Source organism: Nematostella vectensis, chromosome 12 (assembly GCF_932526225.1).
Source record: "Nematostella vectensis chromosome 12, jaNemVect1.1, whole genome shotgun sequence".
Taxonomy (NCBI): domain Eukaryota; kingdom Metazoa; phylum Cnidaria; class Anthozoa; order Actiniaria; family Edwardsiidae; genus Nematostella; species Nematostella vectensis.
This window is the reverse complement of record NC_064045.1, coordinates 6,694,296-6,716,055: the sequence shown is the minus strand read 5'-3', so window position 1 is coordinate 6,716,055 and position 21,760 is coordinate 6,694,296. Positions and strand designations below refer to the sequence as shown.

General features: G+C 37.9%; 2 protein-coding genes across 7 annotated transcripts in view; both read right to left on the bottom strand.

Annotated features, from left to right (window-relative positions):
• LOC5510092 overlaps nt 1–17,083 on the bottom strand; it is a 36,387-nt gene extending 19,304 nt beyond the window's left edge. The window contains exons 1-2 of one of the 4 annotated variants that reach the window (XM_032379243.2): nt 17,010–17,083; nt 1,943–1,982 (exon numbers count right to left, since the gene is read on the bottom strand). Coding sequence is in view for 1 of the 4 variants with exons in the window: in XM_032379225.2 (XP_032235116.2) it covers nt 704–733 (30 nt within the window). In the remaining 3 variants the exon portion in view is untranslated. Of the gene's footprint in view, nt 1–703; nt 844–1,927; nt 1,983–8,323; nt 8,397–17,009 lie in introns of those variants that run through there. The other 3 variants (XM_032379242.2, XM_032379245.2, XM_032379225.2) reach the window with 3 other exon arrangements.
• LOC5510108 (thioredoxin domain-containing protein 11) overlaps nt 5,430–21,760 on the bottom strand; it is a 51,937-nt gene continuing 35,606 nt past the window's right edge. For all 3 annotated transcript variants that reach the window (XM_048719739.1, XM_048719738.1, XM_048719737.1), the window contains 2 exons: nt 20,202–20,298; nt 5,430–5,534 (listed from right to left, as the gene is read on the bottom strand). The gene's annotated coding sequence lies outside the window, so the exon portion shown is untranslated. The remainder of the gene's footprint in view (nt 5,535–20,201; nt 20,299–21,760) is intronic.

The window sequence follows — 21,760 nt, the reverse complement described above, 5'->3', positions numbered from 1 at the left end:
ATTAGTCAAAGCTAGCGTCATATAAAGTGTTTTATGTTTACTTGAAAGCCTTAATAATTAATTATTAGTTGTCCAAAAGGCATTGTTTTTTTTCTGGATGATTTGCCATTTCATCAGGTTCAATTCTATTATAAGCGAATACGGGATCCCTGTATAAGCTATCAAACTATAAAAACAGTCTTCGCGGTGGTGCAAACGTTATTGATTCGATTTTAACGATATACAGCTTGCTAAATAGTAATGATATATCGAAAAGGTAGTTTTGATGAATAAAAAATATGGTCGATAATGAACATTTGATGGCATATAGTTTTAGATAAATTTCACCTTTTCGACAGTAAAAATGGTACGACGATCTATGTTTAAACATATAGGAGGTTTTTATCGGAAAAAGGTGTGCTGTTTTTAAATAAGATTGTACAACATTCACAAAATCTCAGAGATAAATGTTGCTTGTTTAAAGATAATATTAATAGTACCACACACTTTTGAACCACCGGGTTGTTTATCAACGGAATGCCATTAAGTCGCTTTTAACGTTGCAAGTTTGCTTAAGAAAAAATCCGAAGTACACGAAATAAATTCCAAATGTTACTCATTGACAAAGTTAAAAACTTGAAAGCGAATCACTTTTCACCGATGGCTACGATCGAAGATAACCGATTATCGATACTCAAAACATAAATCTCTGTCATAATCTTACCATGATTTTGCGTGCAGTACACTTACACATCAAGTTGGAGTTTGAAAGAGTAGAACCAACATGACTCGATTTATATAAACCATCGGGGGGTCTGGTGCGACCAGCATAAAGGGCGTGGTCACAACTATTGTTTAACAAGGGCGAAGTGAGGTAATGCAGTCACCTGCGGGCAATAACCTGATATTACGGACTGCTTTCCTGGAGGCAGTGTTTTTAAAGATATGATACCATGCTATTTAACATTTTGCACGCACGAAAATCTCTCTTTAGATATTATTCCGTGAATTATTCACTCGAGCGGAAACCAGAAGTGTTGCTCTTAAATCTCGAAGCACGTCCAACAATCGCAATACTTTTACGACAGTTTATTAGTATTTTGGGTTGTGGTATCGGTGTTTATCGAGTATGGTAAAATTTATTTGAGCTAACAACAATAACACTAAAATCGCCGAAAACGAAGAAAGATGGACGCACTGATAAAAAATGTTTTTACGCTTATGAACTTTCTCTAAACGTTAATACCTTTTGATAATCTAAAGATTTTGACTATATTAAATATTAAATCATTTCCCTCTGGTGGTATATAAGTATATATACAAATTATTATTTAATTACTTCCCTTCGGAGGTGTATACCTCAGGGGAAATGAAGATCGTTAAGTGCTAAGACTTTGGTATTCAATTAAAAGACATGTTTAGAAGTCCTGATATGAAAACCATCAACAATACCTTGCCGAAAACATCAATATTCGCAGGTGATATGTATGCAAAAACGGATCACTTCGGCGGAAGCCTCGAGCATGCTTTAGAGAAAAGATTTTGACAGCAGTCTCTCTTGACTTCAAAGTTTAATGCTAATTCATGTTTAGTTTGGCTTTCTTCTCTAGAACTATTACTTCTTTCTCAAAACAAGTGGCAAGCCATTGGCTTTTGTCACAGAACAATATGTGTTCATCATTGATTTGATGTTTTTTGGGGGATGATTTAGATTTAAGGGAGACCTTTAATGTTTTTGGTGCACTTATTTAAGAAAATTCCGGGGACTCATTTCCTGGGGGGGGGAGGGGGAGAGGATAAGGATATTTCTCTGATCTTTTTCTGTGGGTTAGGTCCTTTAACTCTCTCCTTGGGGCAGGGGGGTTAGGTTCTTTGAGTCCCTCCGTGGGGGGAGGGAGTTTGGATCTTTTCTGGCGTAACAGGAATGACCTATTTGTTATCAACTTACGTGATATTGACTGACCTTGGCCTTCTAACAAAATTGCTGATCTTCTGGTCAAGATCTGGGAGAAAAACAAGCAAGCGAGTCACAACCAACAAATGACAGATCCAGGGGGGGGGGGGGGTAATAAGGGCGTTGCCAACATCCCCCACACAATGAAATTTTAAAAGAAATGAATGGAAACTAAAAATAACAATTATACCTCCCGCCCTCATATGTTCTACATGGTGTTCCTTCTTAGAGCAGGGTCTGGATGGGGGGGGGGGGGGGGGGGGTCTGTATGTCTGTAGTCAGTTTAAACTTCCATAATTTGTCGGGAGTCGGTAAGAATTATCGGTCTTTGTCGGTAGTCGGTAGTCGGTGACTATAATCTAGTACTTCGCTTTGGTACGTCGCTTTTGTACTAGATTCTATAGAAGATTAAACATTATTTAGGATTGGTTAGTAATTAATAACTTATTGATAATAAATTCATTATTAATAATTGACTGAAAAGTTGATGCAACAGGAAATACATAGTACAGATTCTGAAATGTCCGAATTTAAGTAGATTGACGCTGGAAGTAAAGAGTAAAAATACCGGAAATAATAAAATGTCGGTAGTCGGCAAATATTTTTTTGTCGCTAGTCACTAGTTTTTTTCATTCTTTGCCGGTCGTCAGTTACCTTTTAAGCCGTTTGTCGCTAGTCGGTTAACCTCATCCAGACCCTGTTAGAGAAACACTGGGCCAATCTCTTGGAGGCCTGGGTCTAAGGGCTTTTCAAGATTATGAGGTAAAGATTTGACCAAGCGATCAAGTTTTTCATGACAAATTCTTGCCGCGAGTCTCAAATTGACAGGAATCAGCATTTTTCACCATGTTTTCTGGAGATCAGGGAGTGGGAAAACTTTAGCATCAATGTCCATATAAGGCAATACAAACGAAGGACACTATCCATTGGGAATACGTTTGATATGATAGGTCCCTTTGAATGATACTCCAAAATAAGGACATGCTCCAAATAAGGGTATACTCTGAATAAAGACATGTTTCAAATAAGGGTATGCTCTGAATAAAAACATGCTCCAAATAAGGGTATACTCTGAAAAAAAAACATGCTCCAAATAAGGGTACGCTCTGAATAAAGACATGCTCCAAATAAGGGTATGCTCTGAATAAAGACATGCTCCAAATAAGGGTATGCTCTGAATAAAGACATGCTCCAAATAAGGGTATGCTCTGAATAAAGACATGCTTCAAATAATGGTATGCTCTGAATAAAAACATGCTCCGAATAAGGGTATGCTCTGAATAAAGACATGCTCCGAATAAGGGTATACTCTGAATAAAAACATGCTCCAAATAAGGGTATGCTCTGAATAAAGACATGCTCCAAATAAGGGTATGCTCTGAATAAATACATGCTCCAAATAAGGTTCCGCTCTGAATAAAGACATGCTCCAAATAAGGGTATGCTCTAAATAAAGACATGCTTCAAATAAGGGTATGCTCTGAATAAAGACATGCTCCAAATAAGGGTATGCTCTGAATAAAGACATTCTCCAAATAAGGGTATGCTCTGAATAAAGACATGCTCCAAATAATGGTATGCTCTGAATAAAGACATGCTCCAAATAAGGGTATACTCTGAATAAAGACATGCTCCAAATAAGGGTATACTCTGAATAAAGACATGCTCCAAATTAGGATATGCTCTGAATAAATACTTGCTCCAAATAAGGATATGCTCTAAATAAGGATATGCTCTGAATGAGGATATTGTGTTGAAATGACATGCTGTCATGCTCGAGTTTACGAAAAAGTATTTTCTCGCATTAAGGCACAATTTTTTTATGGTAGTAAGGCGGCCATACGGGAACGGCTGCGATACGAGACGTATCCGATGCTGCAAGCAAGCTCTACCTCGTGACTGCTGCAATACGAGACGTAGTACCCGAAATTGCAGGCCCGAGCAGGCCCGAAAATGCTTCGGAACAAACTCGGGACGGCTGCGAAACGAGACGCACCCGATACTGCGAGCATGCCCGACAATGTTTCGGAACACACGCGGGACGGCTGCGAAAAATATGCCAAAAATAGAGAAATCGGATGCCAAAGAATTCGGGAAAAAAGTTCTCGGTGACGCGAATTAACGACCACGGTCCATCTTAAATTTGATTTCATGGCTTAAGAGAAAATGTCTAACTCACATTCTCAACTTCACTTTGACCATGTAAAAAATGTATTTTAAACCTTTTAGAATTTAATTTTAGAGAGGAAAAAATCAAAAACAATTTGAAACCAATAAACGTCGCCACGTGTCACGTGGCAAGAATAACAACGGTGAAAAGAGGAGATAGTACGTTATAAATTGCATGGGTTAAATTGATGATATAATTTTTGTAAATATGGACGAATTTTCCTTGTTCTGTTTCCCCTTGTACTACAACACTTACACACATCTTGTACAAGCAATATAAAAATCCCAATAACCGCATTTGAATAAATAACAAGCAATAATTAAGTTCGAAGGCAATTTCGAAGGCACTTTCGGTAGCTCTAACTAGCGAAAAAGAATAAAACCAAAAAAAATAATGTTGAAATGAAATTGAAATGGTAGGGTTTTAGAGTTTCAAAAAGCAATGTTGTAGAGTTCGTAATATTTATATACATTCAGTATAACAAGTTGTATTATTATTACGAGTAGCAGTGTTGACAGCATAACAAAGAGTAGCCGGTATTGTACTGACTAGACTGTTCAATAGAACCTTACAAAGATACATTCGTAAGTCAAGAAATACGTGAGCTAATAGTTTAGGTGAGTTTACAAAAAAACACATAAACCCGTAGACAAAACAAAGAAGCTCGTTCTCTCGTGTTTGGTACATATCGGTGGCATGTTTGCCCTGCTCGATGAGATTACTATTGAAAATAAATTCAAAGGTAAATGCGAAAGAAAACGAACGCAGTAAACACACCCCCTTTTACAGATGAAATCACGGCTTTTATTGAGATTAGCGGTACTTGAACTGATATTTGGTGGGATATAACATAATCGATGAATATGAAACGCAAACGGGCAATTTACTAACACCTTGCATGGAAAATAATCCAGGAGAAAACAATGAAAGGACTCGAGTTATTTGGCATAAACATTCATTCAAACTCAAAAAAAGAAGAAAAGACATTGATCAATTATTTTTAAATCATATCAGCTGGTTCTGTTATCGGTGTATCTACGAGAATTCTATACTTCTGACAAATCCCGAGCAATGGAAAGTTGTATTGTTGAACCATCTCGGGGAGCATCTGGTTTTTCTTAAGTTTTGAGCTCCAAACTCAACGGTGAAAGACGTGAAATGCGAAAATTGTAGCGTTAATTTTACAAGCTTAAATCTCGTAACGCCTCAAGACACTTATCACATCGACTGAAAATAATGATAATCTACAAGGAAGAGATACCTAAATAGAACGCTGATAACAAGTCTCAGGCGTAGCTTAAGACGAAGGCGCTAACTAAAACTTACCCAGTTCGCAGGCGAATGGATTTTTTCCCCGTTCCATTACGGTGTCTGCTCTCTAGCGTACTGTTTTGGGTTCGAAAATGCGGTTCGGGAAAAATTCATCATTGCCTGAATGAAAAACTTTGTCAATTAGAGTATTTGTGTTTGGTTAGACAAAGGAACCAATTGGGAGCGAGTACTTTATATCTCCTACCGAAGCGTTCTCGACCCAGGTCCGTCCTTAATGTGACTTATCGATTTTAAACAGAACAGTTACTTTGTAATTCTGGAAAAAGTCTGCGAAGCGTGAAAAGTAAAATAAGATTTGCTGCGCGTGAAATGAAATTTGTTACGTGGATTGGAACGTGTTGTGATAACGAGATAGTCCTGAGACGCCTGTCACTTCGATTGACACGTGTGTGTCCGTTATATCATTTAGGGTTTTCCTCCTCGGCCCTTATTGGACAGCGACTGCGCCAAAAAGCACAAACATGACAGAGCAATTTTCTGAGCCAATTCATCCTAGTTAAGACTAGGTCAATCCATCAGCATGGGTTTTTTTTATTTGATGGGAAAGGATGAGAAATAAAGGAAAGTCGAGATGGTTTATCAATCTTCATTCTTAGGAGAAAATTAGGTCTGAGGGGCTATAAAAATTTGGCCAAAAAGCACAAACATGTCATAGCAATTTTCAAAGCCAATTCATCCTAGTTAAGACTAGGTCAATTTATCACCATGTGTTTTTCATTTGATGGGAAAGGATGAGAGATAAAGGAAAGTCGAGATGGTTTGTCAATCTTCATTCTTAGGAGAAAATTAGGTCTGAAGAGCTATACAAATTTGGGCTCTGACTAACGATTCAAGATTTCGAAAACGCTCTACAAATTACCCATATGTTAACAAGAACAAGTAAAACCAATATGTGTTTTAAATCAGTTTTTATTAAGTCATACAATGTGCATTTTAATGGCCTCTTAGGATTTGAAATTGGGAAAACAACGCAAGCAACTAAGAAACATCAATAAAAGAAGAGTGATTTGCAAATACGAAACGATCAAATCAATCGCAAAGTTGGAACAAGAATGAGATATCCAAGTTTCACATAATGTTTGGTGTTGTGGATAAAATTTGGTGAATGAAAACGTGTAAATGAGAATTGATAGTTCTGAAAAGGCGTGAAAATAATAACACATTCTACTAATTCGGTAAGTCTTAAAACGGTGAAAACAGAGAAAGAGAGTGTTGGAAAGATATTTTCAAGGAAATGACATGCAAAGCAAACGAAACAACCTGAAAAAAGATAATAGATTTGGGAAATTTGAATATTTCTGAAAACACCGGAAAGGTGTTTAGTTGTTGCTGAAAAGTCTTAAACTAATTAAAAGAGGGAAATATTTAATTGGCACTGGAGGGTATTTGTGAATATTTGCTCTAGTTAACAAATGATTTCTATCGGAAACACACCCTCTTAAATTTTCTAGCTGAACAGCAATGTTTCGCATGTCTTGATTGATTGCACTATAAAGCCCTGCTTTTCCAATGCTTTAAACAGAAATATTGGCGTCTTTTTGACGCCTTTAGAGGTTGTTCGCTCGGACAGCAATCGGAAGAACTGGTGCATCTGATGGGTTTCGATTTCCGGCCCGTTATGAAATCACGACACTTAAGAACTCGCGCTTGATTGAAATTATAAGATATCGTTCAAGTGCGATTAAACCATGTAATGGATGATAAAAACGAAAAAAAGGTTACTAAATATTAGGTTGAACTCAATCCATAAAAATAGCTTTGATCTATAATGCGACGATAAAGATACGATTGGGCATATGAAACCTACAATAGCCTTATCAAATGTTTCACGGTAACACGTCGCCACATTTTTTGTTAATTATTTGTTGGTTATGTCTTTTATGTCTTAATCTTAAGTCCTAGTCCGGTATTGTCTTGATGTCCTTATGTCAGTCTCACGTCCTTACGTCTTACGTCCTTACGTCCTAGTTTATATTGATGTCGTTATATCGGTCTTGTCTCCTTCTTTAGGTATTGTAATAATGTCTTTATGTCGGACTTACGTCCTTAAGGTCTACTTTACGGTATTATATTGATGTCCCTATGTCGGTCTTACTTCCTTAATTTCTACTTTACGGTATTATTTGGATGTCATTATGTTGGTATTACGTCCTTAAGTTCTACTTTACGATATTATTTTGATGTCCTTATGTTGGTCTTACGTCCTCAAGTTCTACTTTACGGTATTATATTGGTGTCGTTATGTCGGTCTTACGTCTTCAAGTTCTACTTTACGGTATTATATGGATGTGGTGTTCTAGTTCTAATTCTAGTCTTACTAAAATAACTAGTAATACTAGAATAATCTAGATAACGGTATTAAATTGATGTCGTTATGTCGGCATTTGTCCTATTTTTTTTTATGATGCCCTTGTCCTTTCAGTGTCGACTACCAGTTTTTGGTTTTACGATGTCCTTGCTTGGTTTCCTGCCACAAGTGATGTAACTTCCGCGTTCTTGCATCTCTTTTACATGAGTACTTTTAATATCTCATAGACACTCTATCGTTTTCTCGTATGTTTGAAATGCCCTTCGCCTTGCGAGTTACACGTACTATCAAAAGGGGTCTGTCTACGATATCAAAAGGAGTCTCTCTTTACTTTGACAGCGCATCCACGCTTTGCGGGTATACAAACAGCCTGACACCTGACTGTGAACACTGTTATTATGGCTAAACAGTCATGCGTGTCTGATAAGGAATCCGGAAATTTTTACCAAGAAATACCCTCGCATAAAATAACTCAATATGATGCTTGTATAACGCTGTTTAAGTCGTAATGTAAATCAAAATGTTGAAAAGATATGATTATGGAGGCTACTGCTATAGAAATTCAAATTGAAACACTTACGTTCGTGCGAAGTTGTGACAAGGATGTATGGAAACCATCGCGATCTTCGCTTTGCTTCTGGAAAAGCTGTCTGGGGCCTTTATATCAAGTGTTAAAAGCTGCGTCATCAGAAATCACAAAGGCATAAAAGCTAGATTCCTCTTTTCCAATTAGAGCTTTGCGGTTCAACATGAAAACTATTCCTAATTTGTTTGTTTGGATTTGGTCATTGTTCGAGGCCCAAAAGCTTTTATTGCCGTGGGTATACGAATACAGGGGGTATCGAAAACACCTTCGGCTTGGCTCAAACCGACTTAATAAAGAGAATAACAGATCAGCTTGTTAAACTGCGCATACAAGTAAGTAATACTGATAACGGAGATACTTTAAGGCAAGCCCATTCCAAGGGCTCAAAAAGATTTTGAAGGAAATGAAAAGTAATATATATAATTCCATCTTTTTCCACAATCAGATCATGTTTTGGTTTAGAAAAAGGGATAAAGTTTATTGGTGTCCGACTCGTGTGGACTTTTCACTGCAGCTAACAGCAGGGGTTTCAATAAACTTGAAATCGAGGAAAGCAAACTTCAAAATATATATCTCTTAAATACATTTTTATGAATGCAATTTTAATATCGACAACAGCAGATATCCGAGTCGCTGGGGAAGCCCTTCTAAAGTAACCAGGAAAAATTCATATCATATAAATAAAATAATTAGTGTGATCATTATCTGCTAAGACCTAAATTCCATTGTTGTATACGGGGCTGGTGATTGTGGTATAGCTTGTGGTAGAATTTATTGTTTTTAGTAAACAATTTGCTTGAATGTATTTGCAAATTGTATTGGAGAACCTAGTATGCCAACCCCAATTTTTTTTTCGGAATGTGACCTTCGCGCTTGCAAAGATTGCAAAATCTCTCATCGTAGCAGGATCATCGCCTATTCCAGCACAAGTCGCCTTGAGATTTTTTCTAAAATCTTAACGCATTTCAATTTACAAAGATAAATCCCCCAGTTTCCTTGTTTTGTACTTCTGGGGATTTTTCTATGTTTCTTTTCTATGCGAGGTTTATCACTTGCTTCAGAATTTAAAATATTGCCTCTAGGGATTTGAAAACATCTGAATTCTTAGTTTTGCGACTACCCAAAATGAAACTTGCGTCTCTATCGTAAAAACCTTGGCGACATTATACCTACGCATGGACCTTGAAGGTTTTCTAATTTTTTTTGAGCAATGAAACTACGATTACGGCTGTAACTTATTTGTTATATTCAACATTCTGGCAGGGTGACTTGCAAAGAAAAAGAAGATAGCGGTTATTCATTTTCTGACCAATGTGGTCGAAGCAATAGCAAGCGCTTCTTCCCTCCATTAGAGCTTTTTTAAAAATATATCTCATAATTGTGATAATGAAGCCATATTATGCAAATTACTTCTGGCAACTCATCCTAGTACAAATATACAAATTACGTGCACTTTGAATATCTCATGACAATTAAAGAATCGTAATCAACTCAACAGTTAAAAGTGTGTGGTTTATATGTTTAGATAGTCTCACATTATTTGGAGTCAATATTTGTTTATCCCCGAGTGCATCAACTCTCTCATCATTACGGATAATACAAAAAGCACGCCTACTCGTCCCTACTCGTTCCTTTCAGTCTTTCCTTCCGCTCCAATTAACGAATGAAATTAGATGTTTGAAAATAAGTAATATAGTTGCATATTTGAAGTGCCTACATCCTTTGATATCTGTTTACTTGTTATTGTTGATAAAACAAGATTAAGGTACAGTAGCAGGGTTTGAGTAAATATCTACAAAGATATAAGCTAATTTGTCACCCAAATGAGAAAATAGTAATCTAAGATTTTATCATAGAAACATGATTTTAGAAAGATGTTATGAAGTTAAGATTTATATGTAGAATTTTTATTCAAAATTTGTCCACTAAATATCGTTCTGTACATTGCGGGTCTCAATTTACCCTGGGTATCAGAGGCTCCAAGCATCACTTCCAAATACAACGATTGAGGTCTTCGCTTCGCTGCTTTGCGGCTTTTTGGTAGTGAAACTTAAAGCCTCTGGTACCCAGGGTATTCTCCAATTGAAAGAGGATGAAGTTTTGAAATCAGCGGGAGACGTTACATTGCAATAACAACTGAAATTGACACCAATATAGGAGGTTAATGAGAGTAATAATAAAAATGAGAAACCCATCAGCTCGAAGACTTGAAGGCAAATATATGTTCGAGAGTTGGAGATTAATTGTCGAGGTCGGTAAAAAGGAGATAAATTAGCTGCATGTTTTGATTAGAAGTGAACAAAAAATCTTTATAAGTGTGTAATGGAATTCATTCAAGCATGACAAACAACAAAAATGAGAATCAACATCGATCATAACATTTTCCGAATGGAGCAAAGAGCAGAAAGTTCAAGTTACCCGGGTAAAATTGCCTAAGGGAGACAAACAATGCACTCCTTCTTTATAAAAACGTCTTCAGGTCAAGCTTGAGATTTCACCAAATTTTAATGCCGAGGCTCAAATAGCAGCAAAAATACTTCTTTGTTAGTCTGATGCGTTCTAAAATCTTTAAATGCAAAATGAAATTGTGTTCATTATAACACCCTTTGGATCCATCAACGCACTAGAATTTGTGTAATTACCCCCTTTCTGACAATTCATTGGGTATTCCTTTTTCCTATACTTATTTGAAGAACTCCTAGAAGTATCTCAATTCAACAAAAAATTCGCACAGTCATTAATTAAATTCTCTTTCACCCTCAGAGATCCGGCGAATGCCCAATGATTCACAGAGAAAACCACTTAAAGGGACATTAAAACCCCAGGACTTTGCGGCGCCGTGTTTGAAAGACGGAAATGTTGTAATGTTCACTCAATTTTTAGTCAATGACAAGACCTTGCACAAATGTTATTTAACAGTATTTTCTCCTAACAATGTTATCACTGACAAAGCGAGTTTATAAGAGTTCAAAGACGATAATCTCATATCTCTACATTATTTTACTTATGATAATCTGTAAATAGTATGCAGATTAAAATGCATGTTGTTATAACGCCCTTGGCAGTAAGTATACAGTAGTTGTGATTCATCTTCTAAGAGGGGTTTCTCAGTCATAGATATCATAATACCAGAAAATAAAATATTGGACGAGCCTTCAATAGGAAATGTTTACTTTTTGTTTACTAATTGACTAATTGAAATGTTTACTTTTCGTTTACCAATTGACTTTAAAAGTGCAAAAATGCTTTACCTTTTCGCAGCCAGTCTCTTGTCTTGGGGTAAAGCTCTAAATTTGAAAGTGCTCTAGTCAGCTACACCATAGCCTGCTTGCAGGCGGTACTCGGTGTTATCATCGCGGAAAACCCGCTCAGTTCGGTGATCGGGCGCCATCTTGTATTTTGAGCCGCGCGTTTCCTGGGGATGAGCGGAAAAACGGGAACCGCGCGGCTCAAAATACAAGATGGCGCCCGATCACCGGAATGAGCGGGTTTTTCGCGATGATAACACCGAGTACGCCTGCAAGCAGGCTAACTACACCATAGTTATTGTTATCTTCAATATTGGAAGATGAATTATGTGATGAAATTTCGAAATATAGGCATCCAAAATACGTTATACGTTATTTACCCAATTCAATGGAAAATATCGCGATTGCTTCTCAAAATTAGCCGATGGAAAATTATATTCAAAGAAATTAATCCGATATTCTTAAAGAGCCCTTGTCAGCCGCATAATTGTTATTGTTTTCATTTAATATTGGAAGGCGTATAATGTGCTAGAACCTCGCAAAAAACAAAGTTGAATATTTTATTTACGAAATTTAATGGAAAATATCGCACTGGCTTCCACGATGGGAATGGATGCCTTCTCACGCTTGGTATTTTGCTAGGATGACAAAATGGCGGCTGACATAGTCTCTTTAATGTCTCACTGTTGAGGACTGCTCTTCATCTAGAGACAGAACAGCACTCTGCTTCAGATTGTTCTTTATGCGGAGAATTGTCATCCAGAAAGTCATGAGCCCCCTAGCGCAGAACCCCCCGCCACTGACTAACAAAGGCTAACAAAAGTTAGCGTTTAAAAGTTCCTAGTCCCTAGCGAAGAACCCACGGCACTTATTAATAAAGTCAAAGATACACCGCTACTGACTTAAGAAAATATCTCCACTAACAAAAATTAATGTTTGAAAGGTCTGAGTCCCTAGCGAGGAACCCCCGGCGCTTATCAATAAAGTCAAGGTTACACCGCTACTGACTCAAGAACATATTTCCACTAACAACAGGTAAGTGTTTAAAAGTTCTGAGCCCCTAGCGTAGAACTTTTACACCGCCACTGACTGCTTAGATCATATTGTTTTTCACCAAAAAATGCAGGTCGTGTTTAAAAGTTCTGGGTCCCTAGAGCGTAGAACCCCTGGCGCTTATTAAAAAAGTCAAAGATACACCGCTACTGACTAAAGAACATATATCTCCACTAACAAAGGTAACGTGCTTAAAAGTTCTGAGGGCCTAGCGTAGAACCCCCTGCGCTTATAAACAAAATCAAAGATACACCGCTACTGACTAAAGAACATATATCTCCACTAACAAAGGTTACAGTGTTTAGAAAATCTGAGCGCCTAGCGTAGAACCCCTAGCGCTTATTAATAGTCAAAGATACACCGCTGCTGACTGAAGAACATATCTCCACTAACAAAGGTTAAGGGTTTAAAAGTTATTAACAGAGTCAAGAAAGCATCGCTACTGACTTGAGAATAACTTGCCCTTATACATCATGAAATAGCTGTCTGACCGCAACGTTTTATACTTCAGTAGAAATGTCACAATAACCTTTCCAAATCAACAGATGCAAAAGACTGCTCCCTTAAGCTTAGTATATTGCTAGGCTGAAAAAGAGGGCTGACAAACACTTTTAAATTCTTTAAGTGATACGCCGCCATCGCCATAGGACCTTCAATTATGGCCGGAGGCTCTTGATGGCAAATCATGACTCCGCAAAGTCTCAAAGTGGCGATAATGGCAAAATAAGAACCCGCTTTTTGGGGGACCACGGTCCTGCGGCAAAAAGCTTTATCATAGCTTTCCCCACTCAAGCAATGGTCCATACTTAGCGCGCGTTTATACTCAGACATGACGGAATGGCCATCCTTGTATTCCGGACTGAAATGCACATACCCAGATTTTGGCTTTTTAAGATATTTTTTCCTTGATCATCCTTGCGCTATGTATGGGCCCAGGGACGAAAAGCACAAATTTCAATGAGACCTTACAAAAAGTCGCATTTTCCGCCTTATTAGTTGGGAAATGGGTTAATTTAGGTTTTTTCCGTCATGTCATATCTCCAGTTCTGCGTATTTTAGAGAACTTGCTTGATGATAGCGTTAAGAATCGCAAAATTCTAGCCGGCGTTACCGAAAAGTTTCTTAAATGTTATTAGAAAAATACTGTCACGCGCTTCAGTGTTTTTAGGGTGGCTAGATTAGGAAACGTAAAGCAAATTCTTTCTATGTAATTGCACTCGATCAAACACGATCGGAGAGTGAGTTTCGATATAAGCGTCACAATTAGCTGCGCTCATGTGCGATCATATGGAAATAACTTTGCGAGCGGAATACGATCGAGTGCGATAGTACGTCAAATTAGCAGCGATCGGTTGCGATAGTACGTCAAATTAGCAGCGATCGGTTGCGATAGTACGTCAAATTAGTTGCGATCGTGTGCGATCATAAGGAAACCACTTGTGCCTTAATACGACCGGTTGCGGTAGTGCGTCAAATTAGCTTCGATCGAGTGCGAGTACGTCAAATTAGTTGCGACCGAGTGAAAAAGTACGTCAAATTAGCAGCGGTCGAGTGCGAAAGTACGTCAAATTAGCAGCGATCGGTTGCGAAAGTACGTCAAATTAGCAGCGATCGAGTGCAATAGTACGTCAAATTAACAGCGATCGGTTGCGATAGTACGTCAAATTAGCAGCGATCGAGTGCGAGTACGTCAAATTAGCTGCGATCGGTTGCGATAGTACGTCAAATTAGCAGCGATCGGTTGTGATAGTACGTCAAATTAGCAGCGATCGTGTGCGATCATATGGAAACCACTTGTGACCTGAATACGATCGGTTGCGATAGTACGTCAAATTAGCAGCGATCGAGTGCGATCATATGGAAACCACTTGTGACCTTGATACGATCGGTTGCGATAGTACGTCAAATTAGCTGCGATCGTGTGCGATCATATGGAAACCACTTGTGACCTTGATACGATCGAGTGCGATAGTACGTCAAATTAGTTGCGATCGTGTACGATCATATGGAAACCACTTGTGACCTTGATACGATCGGTTGCGATAGTACGTCAAATTAGCTGCGATCGAGTGCGATAGTACTTCAAGTTAGCTGCGATCGTGTGCGATCATATGGAGACCACCTGTGGCCTGAATACGATCGGTTGCGATAGTACGTCAAATTAGCTGCGATCGAGTGCGATAGTACTTCAAATTAGCTGCGATCGTGTGCGATCATATGGAGACCACTTGAGACGTGAATACGATCGGTTGCGATAATACGTCAAATTAGCTGCGATCGTGTGCGATCATATAACATAACGACATATGCCATTACAAGTTTAAAGCCCTTCTAATTCCTATCCAAGAAACATTAATATGCCCAATTTTGCTTGAATTCATTATTTGGTTTTATTCATGCACTGAATTGTTTTACCGTCTGCGATTTTCGTGTGCGATCAAAAGCGATAATATGGATACCATATACCTTTGGCTAAGTTCAAACGTCGTATTATCCATGAGCCGTATTCAATTAAAATGCGTGCAAATGATTCGAGTCGATTGTTCCATTTTTATTAGCACCATTTACATTGAGTACGGCTCATGGATACGCGAAGTTTGAACTTAGCCTTAGATTATGGACATTTAGGAGTATTTTCCGCGCTCTATATAACGATTTCAAAGTTGGGTATTGGCAGTTGTAATCGGGTAACAGCATGAAATTATTTTAAGCTCACGAAAGCTCAGAATGCAATACAAATATACAACTATTTCAATAAAGGTTGTCAGTGCAAATGGCGATTGGCAAATGGCAGTTCTACGACCAAAAGTAACTATGCGTCTCGAAGAATATGGATAAATCAAAACAATTTTCCATTAAAGGTTACCAATGCTTGGCTCTGACATTGCTGGACTTTATTTAACACCTTTAAATTTAGGAATAATTAGTGCCCATGAGCCATTTGCACTGACAATCTTGGGTGAAATAGGTATATAACATTTTAACATACGCTTGAATTAATTGTATTTTGCCCGTGCAAACTGCGCCAGCATTTGCCAGCATTGCTGGCGAATTCTTGCTCGACTGAACAAAAGACAAAGAAAATGTCAGAAAGTCCATTTCCCATTTTTATATTTCCTTTGTTCCATAGTCAGCCAAGCGAAAATTCCCCAGTATTGCTGGCAGGTGCTGGCGCAGTTTGCACGGGGCTTTAGAATTACGATTGCAGTTGTCAGTGCTGAACCTCTTCTCCCAGCTAATTCTAGCTACCCCCCCCCCCCCCCCCCATTCTCCCCAATCCATAAAATGTATTTTACTAACACGCTATTATTAAAAGCATGATCAGATTGAATGTTTCGTCTGTTAGTGTGAATAAATACTTTGTTTCTCGAGATGAGGCTTAGTATGGCTTTTCTTTCGTGAATTCGTGTATGACCTTCTTTCAGATATTTAGTGAAATTCTGATGTGATCTGATAACACTTTTTTTGTGGCAGACAACATGATAAAATAAAATGAATCAAGCAGTGAGTAAGGATTTTATCGAACATGCTACTAGGTTTGTGGCAAGACCGAAGTGCGGGCAAATATCCCACGCTGGAATTTTCTATGAAAAATCTATGTACTGAAACATTAAAAGAGAAACTTGTTCTCTCAATAATAGGTAAGATGATTACGGCAATGATGATGATGCGTGGTGATGACAGATGAGTTAAAGCTGTCATCGTTATTGAGAAAAGATGACACGATAATGTACAAATCTCTGTTAATTGAAGACTATTTCACGTTCTCTCGGGCTCTCAGATTATCAAGGGCACAAAATATCTGTTTCGCAGCCCGTTTTTTTTTTTGCTGGGAAGATCTTAAACCCCTTGGTTGCTTGGAAAAAATAGTATGGCAATATTTCGTCACAAAAGTGGTTATGCTGGGAATATTTTTTGTAGGGCTGGAATGGATGCTGGGAAAAAAAAAACTCGACCAGAGAAAAAATGTATAATCTCTCGCTGGCTGAGAAGAAAAATGTCTAACCACTGCTGGCTGGGGAAAAAAAAGAAGGGTCAAAAGGAACAGACGTTTTTTTCCCAGCATCTGTTGAAATTGATATTTTCGACATCAAAACATCTTCAAACGACAAAATATGCCATTGTAACTACTTGTTTTTGGAGGGGGGATTCGTTGTGTGGCCTAGGATTATGTCGGATCATAAAACTCTTATTATCTAAAACCCGAATGTCAAATCAGGCCGAATATAAGCGCTGTATACTGAACGTTTTCTCATCATCTCAATTGTAAAAATAATCGTTTTTGAAAACAATAAAATGCCCGTCGGTGCGTTTAGCATTAAGCGATGACCTGTTAAACGGCACAAAAGCACAAAAAGAAAGAAGCCTTGTATTTTTACCTTATTACCTAGCCGTGGTTATCCCATAAGCCAATGGAATCGTGGTCGTACCTTCCCAGTCACTCTGCCACCACTGGATTGCCATGTGCTGGTCGCTCAGCATGGCCGGCTTACGTGTCTGATGGGTTTTTTGCTATTTTTTATAAAAAAAAATCGACCTCAAACGGAATAAAATAATTAGTTTTAAAGTCTGAAGCGGGCTGGAGATCCCGCTAATTTCAAACCTTGATAAGAATCAGAATTCAATAACGAATGATTAATGAATTTAATTTTTAAAATGGTAAAACCGAAATGATTTTATTAATAGAATAAGGCATATTGTCAAGGGACGCTAGAAATGATTTTTCAGTGTATTCCTTGACAAATACAATATAATGTCGGCGAGTTTTTAGAAACGTAATCCTCTTTAAACAGGAAAACACGGCCGGCAGATAGGCGGAAATTTACCAACGGGGGATTCGCCGGTTAACGACGACAATGGAAGTTATTGAAGAGTTCTTTTATCTTCCCTGGCTTGATTGAATATTTTGAATTCTATTTGTTCTTTGTCGGCATGATGGTTTACTTGGTAATAGGATAACCAATTAGATTTGTTATGCATGCTTTGTAAAAAGAGTGAATTTAACGGGGACAATTGGGCATTTGATTTTCACGCGCAAGTAAACAACAACTTACTTAATCTCAACATAATTAGAATATTTGGGGGAGGGGGGGGGGGGGAAGATTATGGAAACACGTTTTTGAATTTCCCAGACCCCTTACTTTCCCATGTGACCATCACCCGGGGGGGGGGGGGGGGGGGGGTGAATACATCTAATGCTAGTCGAGAAAATATACGCTAACACACAATTAGTGTATTCAGCAGCAAAGTCACAGATATTATAGTCCTGGGAATCTAGGTTTTCTATTCTTAATAGGGAACTTACGGCTAAGAGATCACGTGACCTTTCTGGGTGGCAAATTCACAAAATAATCACATAATTGACTTTGCACGTCAAACCAGAGAACGACGAAAAAAAAAAATATCTAAATGAAACTAAATCCTTTCTGAAAAAAGAATTCTGGGTTTTTTTCTGTGTTGCCGTTATTTTGGCCAGTTTGCCACCCAAAAAGTCATGTGATCTCTTAGTGCAAGTCCCCTTATTCACCTGATATATGATTTTCTGTTATGCCTAGTGCACACTAGTGACATAGTGACATAACGACATAACGACATGGGCGCGCGCACTTTGTTTTGCCCGACATAACGACATGGACATAATGACATAAGAGAATAAACATGTTTTTTTTCTCTTATGTCGTTATGTCGGGTTTATGTCAAAATGTCGAACATTCACACATACGAAGATAAGAGTGCGCGCGCCCATGTCGTTATGTAACTAGAGTGCACCAGGCATTAGTGATCGAATATTTTTGTTCCATAACCACCTCAAGACACCCTAAAGGATATCACCTTAGGATCGTTTTAAAGCCAACGTTTATTTGTTTTTTATATCGAAATTACTTTGTATGGATCTTGAGTGGCGTATTGTATCAACAGCTCACTCTCTGTTCCTTTATTAGGGAATAACATGATCTATGGTCCGCTTCAATCATTTTTTGCTAACTTAGGCCTAGTGCACACTAGCGGCATATCGACATAACGACATGGTCGCGCGCACTCTTATCTTCGACATAACGACATGGACATAACGGCATAAGAGAAAAAAACATGTTTTTTCTTTTATGTCATTATGTCCATGTCGTTATGTCGGGCTAAACATAGTGCGCGCGCCCATGTCGTTATGTAGTTATGTTGCTAGTGTGCACTAGGCATTATTAGGAGATAACATGATATATGGCCCGCTTCAATCATTTTTGCTAACTTATTGCCCTACAGCAGCGTCAAGACTTTCCACGTAAACCTGCATTAAAGCTTTTTTGTTGGCTGCCATTTTGAGAAAAAGGCCTGGTCCCTTATGTTTTAGATAGGGGAACAACCCTGTGACCTCTGACGGGTCGATAGCAAAAATACCCCCTCTCCCCCAAAAGAAAAAGAAACGAATCGAACAAGAAAATCTTGTCTAAAGGGTAACAATATCTGTAAAAGAAAAATAACTATCAATCCAACCGTTCACAAAAAGATATCGAGCTCGAAAAAATTGTTTCTCCCCCATCTGATATTCAATAGCTAGTCCTTTAAGACAGGTTTCTCTGCCAGCCGCTATTTTGTCATCCTAGCAAAGTACGAAGCTGTGAGAAAGCATCCATTTCCATCGGCTGATTTGCGGAAGCCAGTGCGATATTTTTTATTAAATTTGGTAAAATAAAGTATTAAATTTTTTTTTAAATGATTGTTTCGAGGTTCTAGCACATTGCAAATGAAAACAATAACAAAGGAGTGACAAAGGCTCTTTAAGAATATTGATTCGATATAGAATGATTTATAATATTTCATATTATTCCCGTACTCCCCCCCCCCCCCCCCTCCGCCGGCTCAAAATCCTGACTACGGGCCTGACTACTTATACTTTTGGTATTTTCTTATATTCTAAGTCATATTTCGCCGCACTTATTTTTATAAATGTATTTCTATACTAATAACAGGTCTGTGCTTATTCATAATCATTTGACTTCCCGCTCGAATAGTAACTTAAATCTATAAAAGAGCTTCGATTATCTATTTATCTGCGGGCCCCTTGGCTAAACAAGGAAAGGGCGCATATTTTGTTGCATATTCCTTGAACCTTAGCAGCAAATTTAAAAAACAAAATAGCACGGGTAAAAATCGAAACACTTTGCTAGTCTAACCTTGCTAGGTTAGAGATAAATGTATATTCAACTAATTCAACTGTTCAATTGATTCACTATTACAAGGCGAGATAGGCGAAATATGCGTATTCAAAAAAGGTCGTCATATTCAAAAAGGTCACAATATTCATTTCCCTGATTTTAAGCTAACTGAATGTGTGATTAATCTTTCCTAGAAGCTTAACCAATCTTGTTTGTGATAACGTTATGGAGGAAATTAAGATACATATTCCCGTTATTTTCCTTGAATTTAATCTCTTGCTCCATAGGTCAGAGCAGGTTGGCAGAACACGAGCTGTCTCTTTGTGTTTGATGAATAACCCGAATTAGACCGATATCTTGTTAAGGACTCTGTCAAGAACAATATGACAATGTATGGGCTGGACTTCATTTGTTTCTTACCTTTGCACAAGAGAATGAGGAACTTCTAGCGTGAAACAGCCCTGAAGTTTTTCCGTCGTAAAAAGAGAACGGTCTCGGATCTCAGCGAGGCATCGGGCTAGAAGAGAAAGATAATCTAGTTAATCTGGGTCTTTGGTCAGAATACCCAATCAGGGAAGGTGATTTATTAACTTCACGGGAATAAACGAGCAAATATCAGCGGGAGATGGCCGTTTTTTACGCACATTTACTTATTATATTCACTTGTTAAGGCCGAAGTGAGATATAAAAGCCTTTATCGTGAATAATGCAAGATACTGAAAGAAATTATTGAATTGTAGGTCTCGTATTCCATTTCTGTGTTTCGAGACGTCTGGCTTTCCCTTAGGTCAGGAACAGGTGATGCGGAAAAGTTCCTCTTTTTTGTTTGCGTTTCGGGCCACGACATTAATTAACGCTAACACATTTTATTAATAGAAGTATTTAGGGTGATATAGGTTTCTTTTTCTGGGCATCATTTCTGATTGACAAGATTAGACGTTTTATTTAGCCAGAGAGACACGTTATAAAACTAAGTTTGAGTTTGCCTTTTGATTTGTTTAATTATAGAATTATTTGAATCAATATAGATTGAGTTGTGTCTGTTTTTGAACGTTTGAGAAATTAACAGATCATTTAGCGCGTGGAAAAAGGAAAACAGACAATCGCCAAGAAAATACATGAGTTGCTTCTCGTTCAAGACACGAAATTGTAGTACCCTTACTAATCCATAGTATCTAATATGCTCCCACGAAGTCATTTGAAGTGGTTGATGGTAAAATTCTCGCTAATAAACTACAAAAGGCAACTCGAACAAACGCACTTATATCGTGGCATTTTTTAATTTAGCATCGTTAGAAAAACCTCACCATTGACCCTTTGTGACAAAGGAACACTGCTGGTGTGTGATGCACTTAATATAACTATTCAATAAAGCCATCTTAGGCCTGTTATGACATGAGAGGAATTCAAAAACTTCGTCTTAAGCTTACGGAAGGTACTATCGGAATCGATAAAATTCCTTATCAATTCAACCAATCAATGTAACTAAATATTTATATACACAATCTTTGTAACTGTGGATTTATTCCTTGAAGTAGAAAAACACAAAAGTGTTATCTCATAGAAGGAAGCAACACTTTTTGATAACATCCGATATCGAAAATTGAAATTCGAAAAAGTGGATTGCTGAAAAAAGTATGGTGAGAACTAATGTATGACCGTTTCTTTGGACAACAACAACAGCAACAACAACAGCAGACAATGACAACAGCAACAACGAAAACAACATCAACTTCAGCAGCAAAACAGCAACAACAACAACAACGTCAACAACAAAACAACGATAGCAAACAACAAAAACGACAGCAGCTATAACAGCAGCAACAACAACCATGACAATGACAATAACAACAACAATATCGACGACTGTCGAAGTATTTTATCAAAAACACAAAAAGTTATAACCTGAAGAAGGCAGGTATTGGCCTGCCGAAATATCGTTCTAAAAAACATAAATCAGCGTTGTTGTCGACTTTATC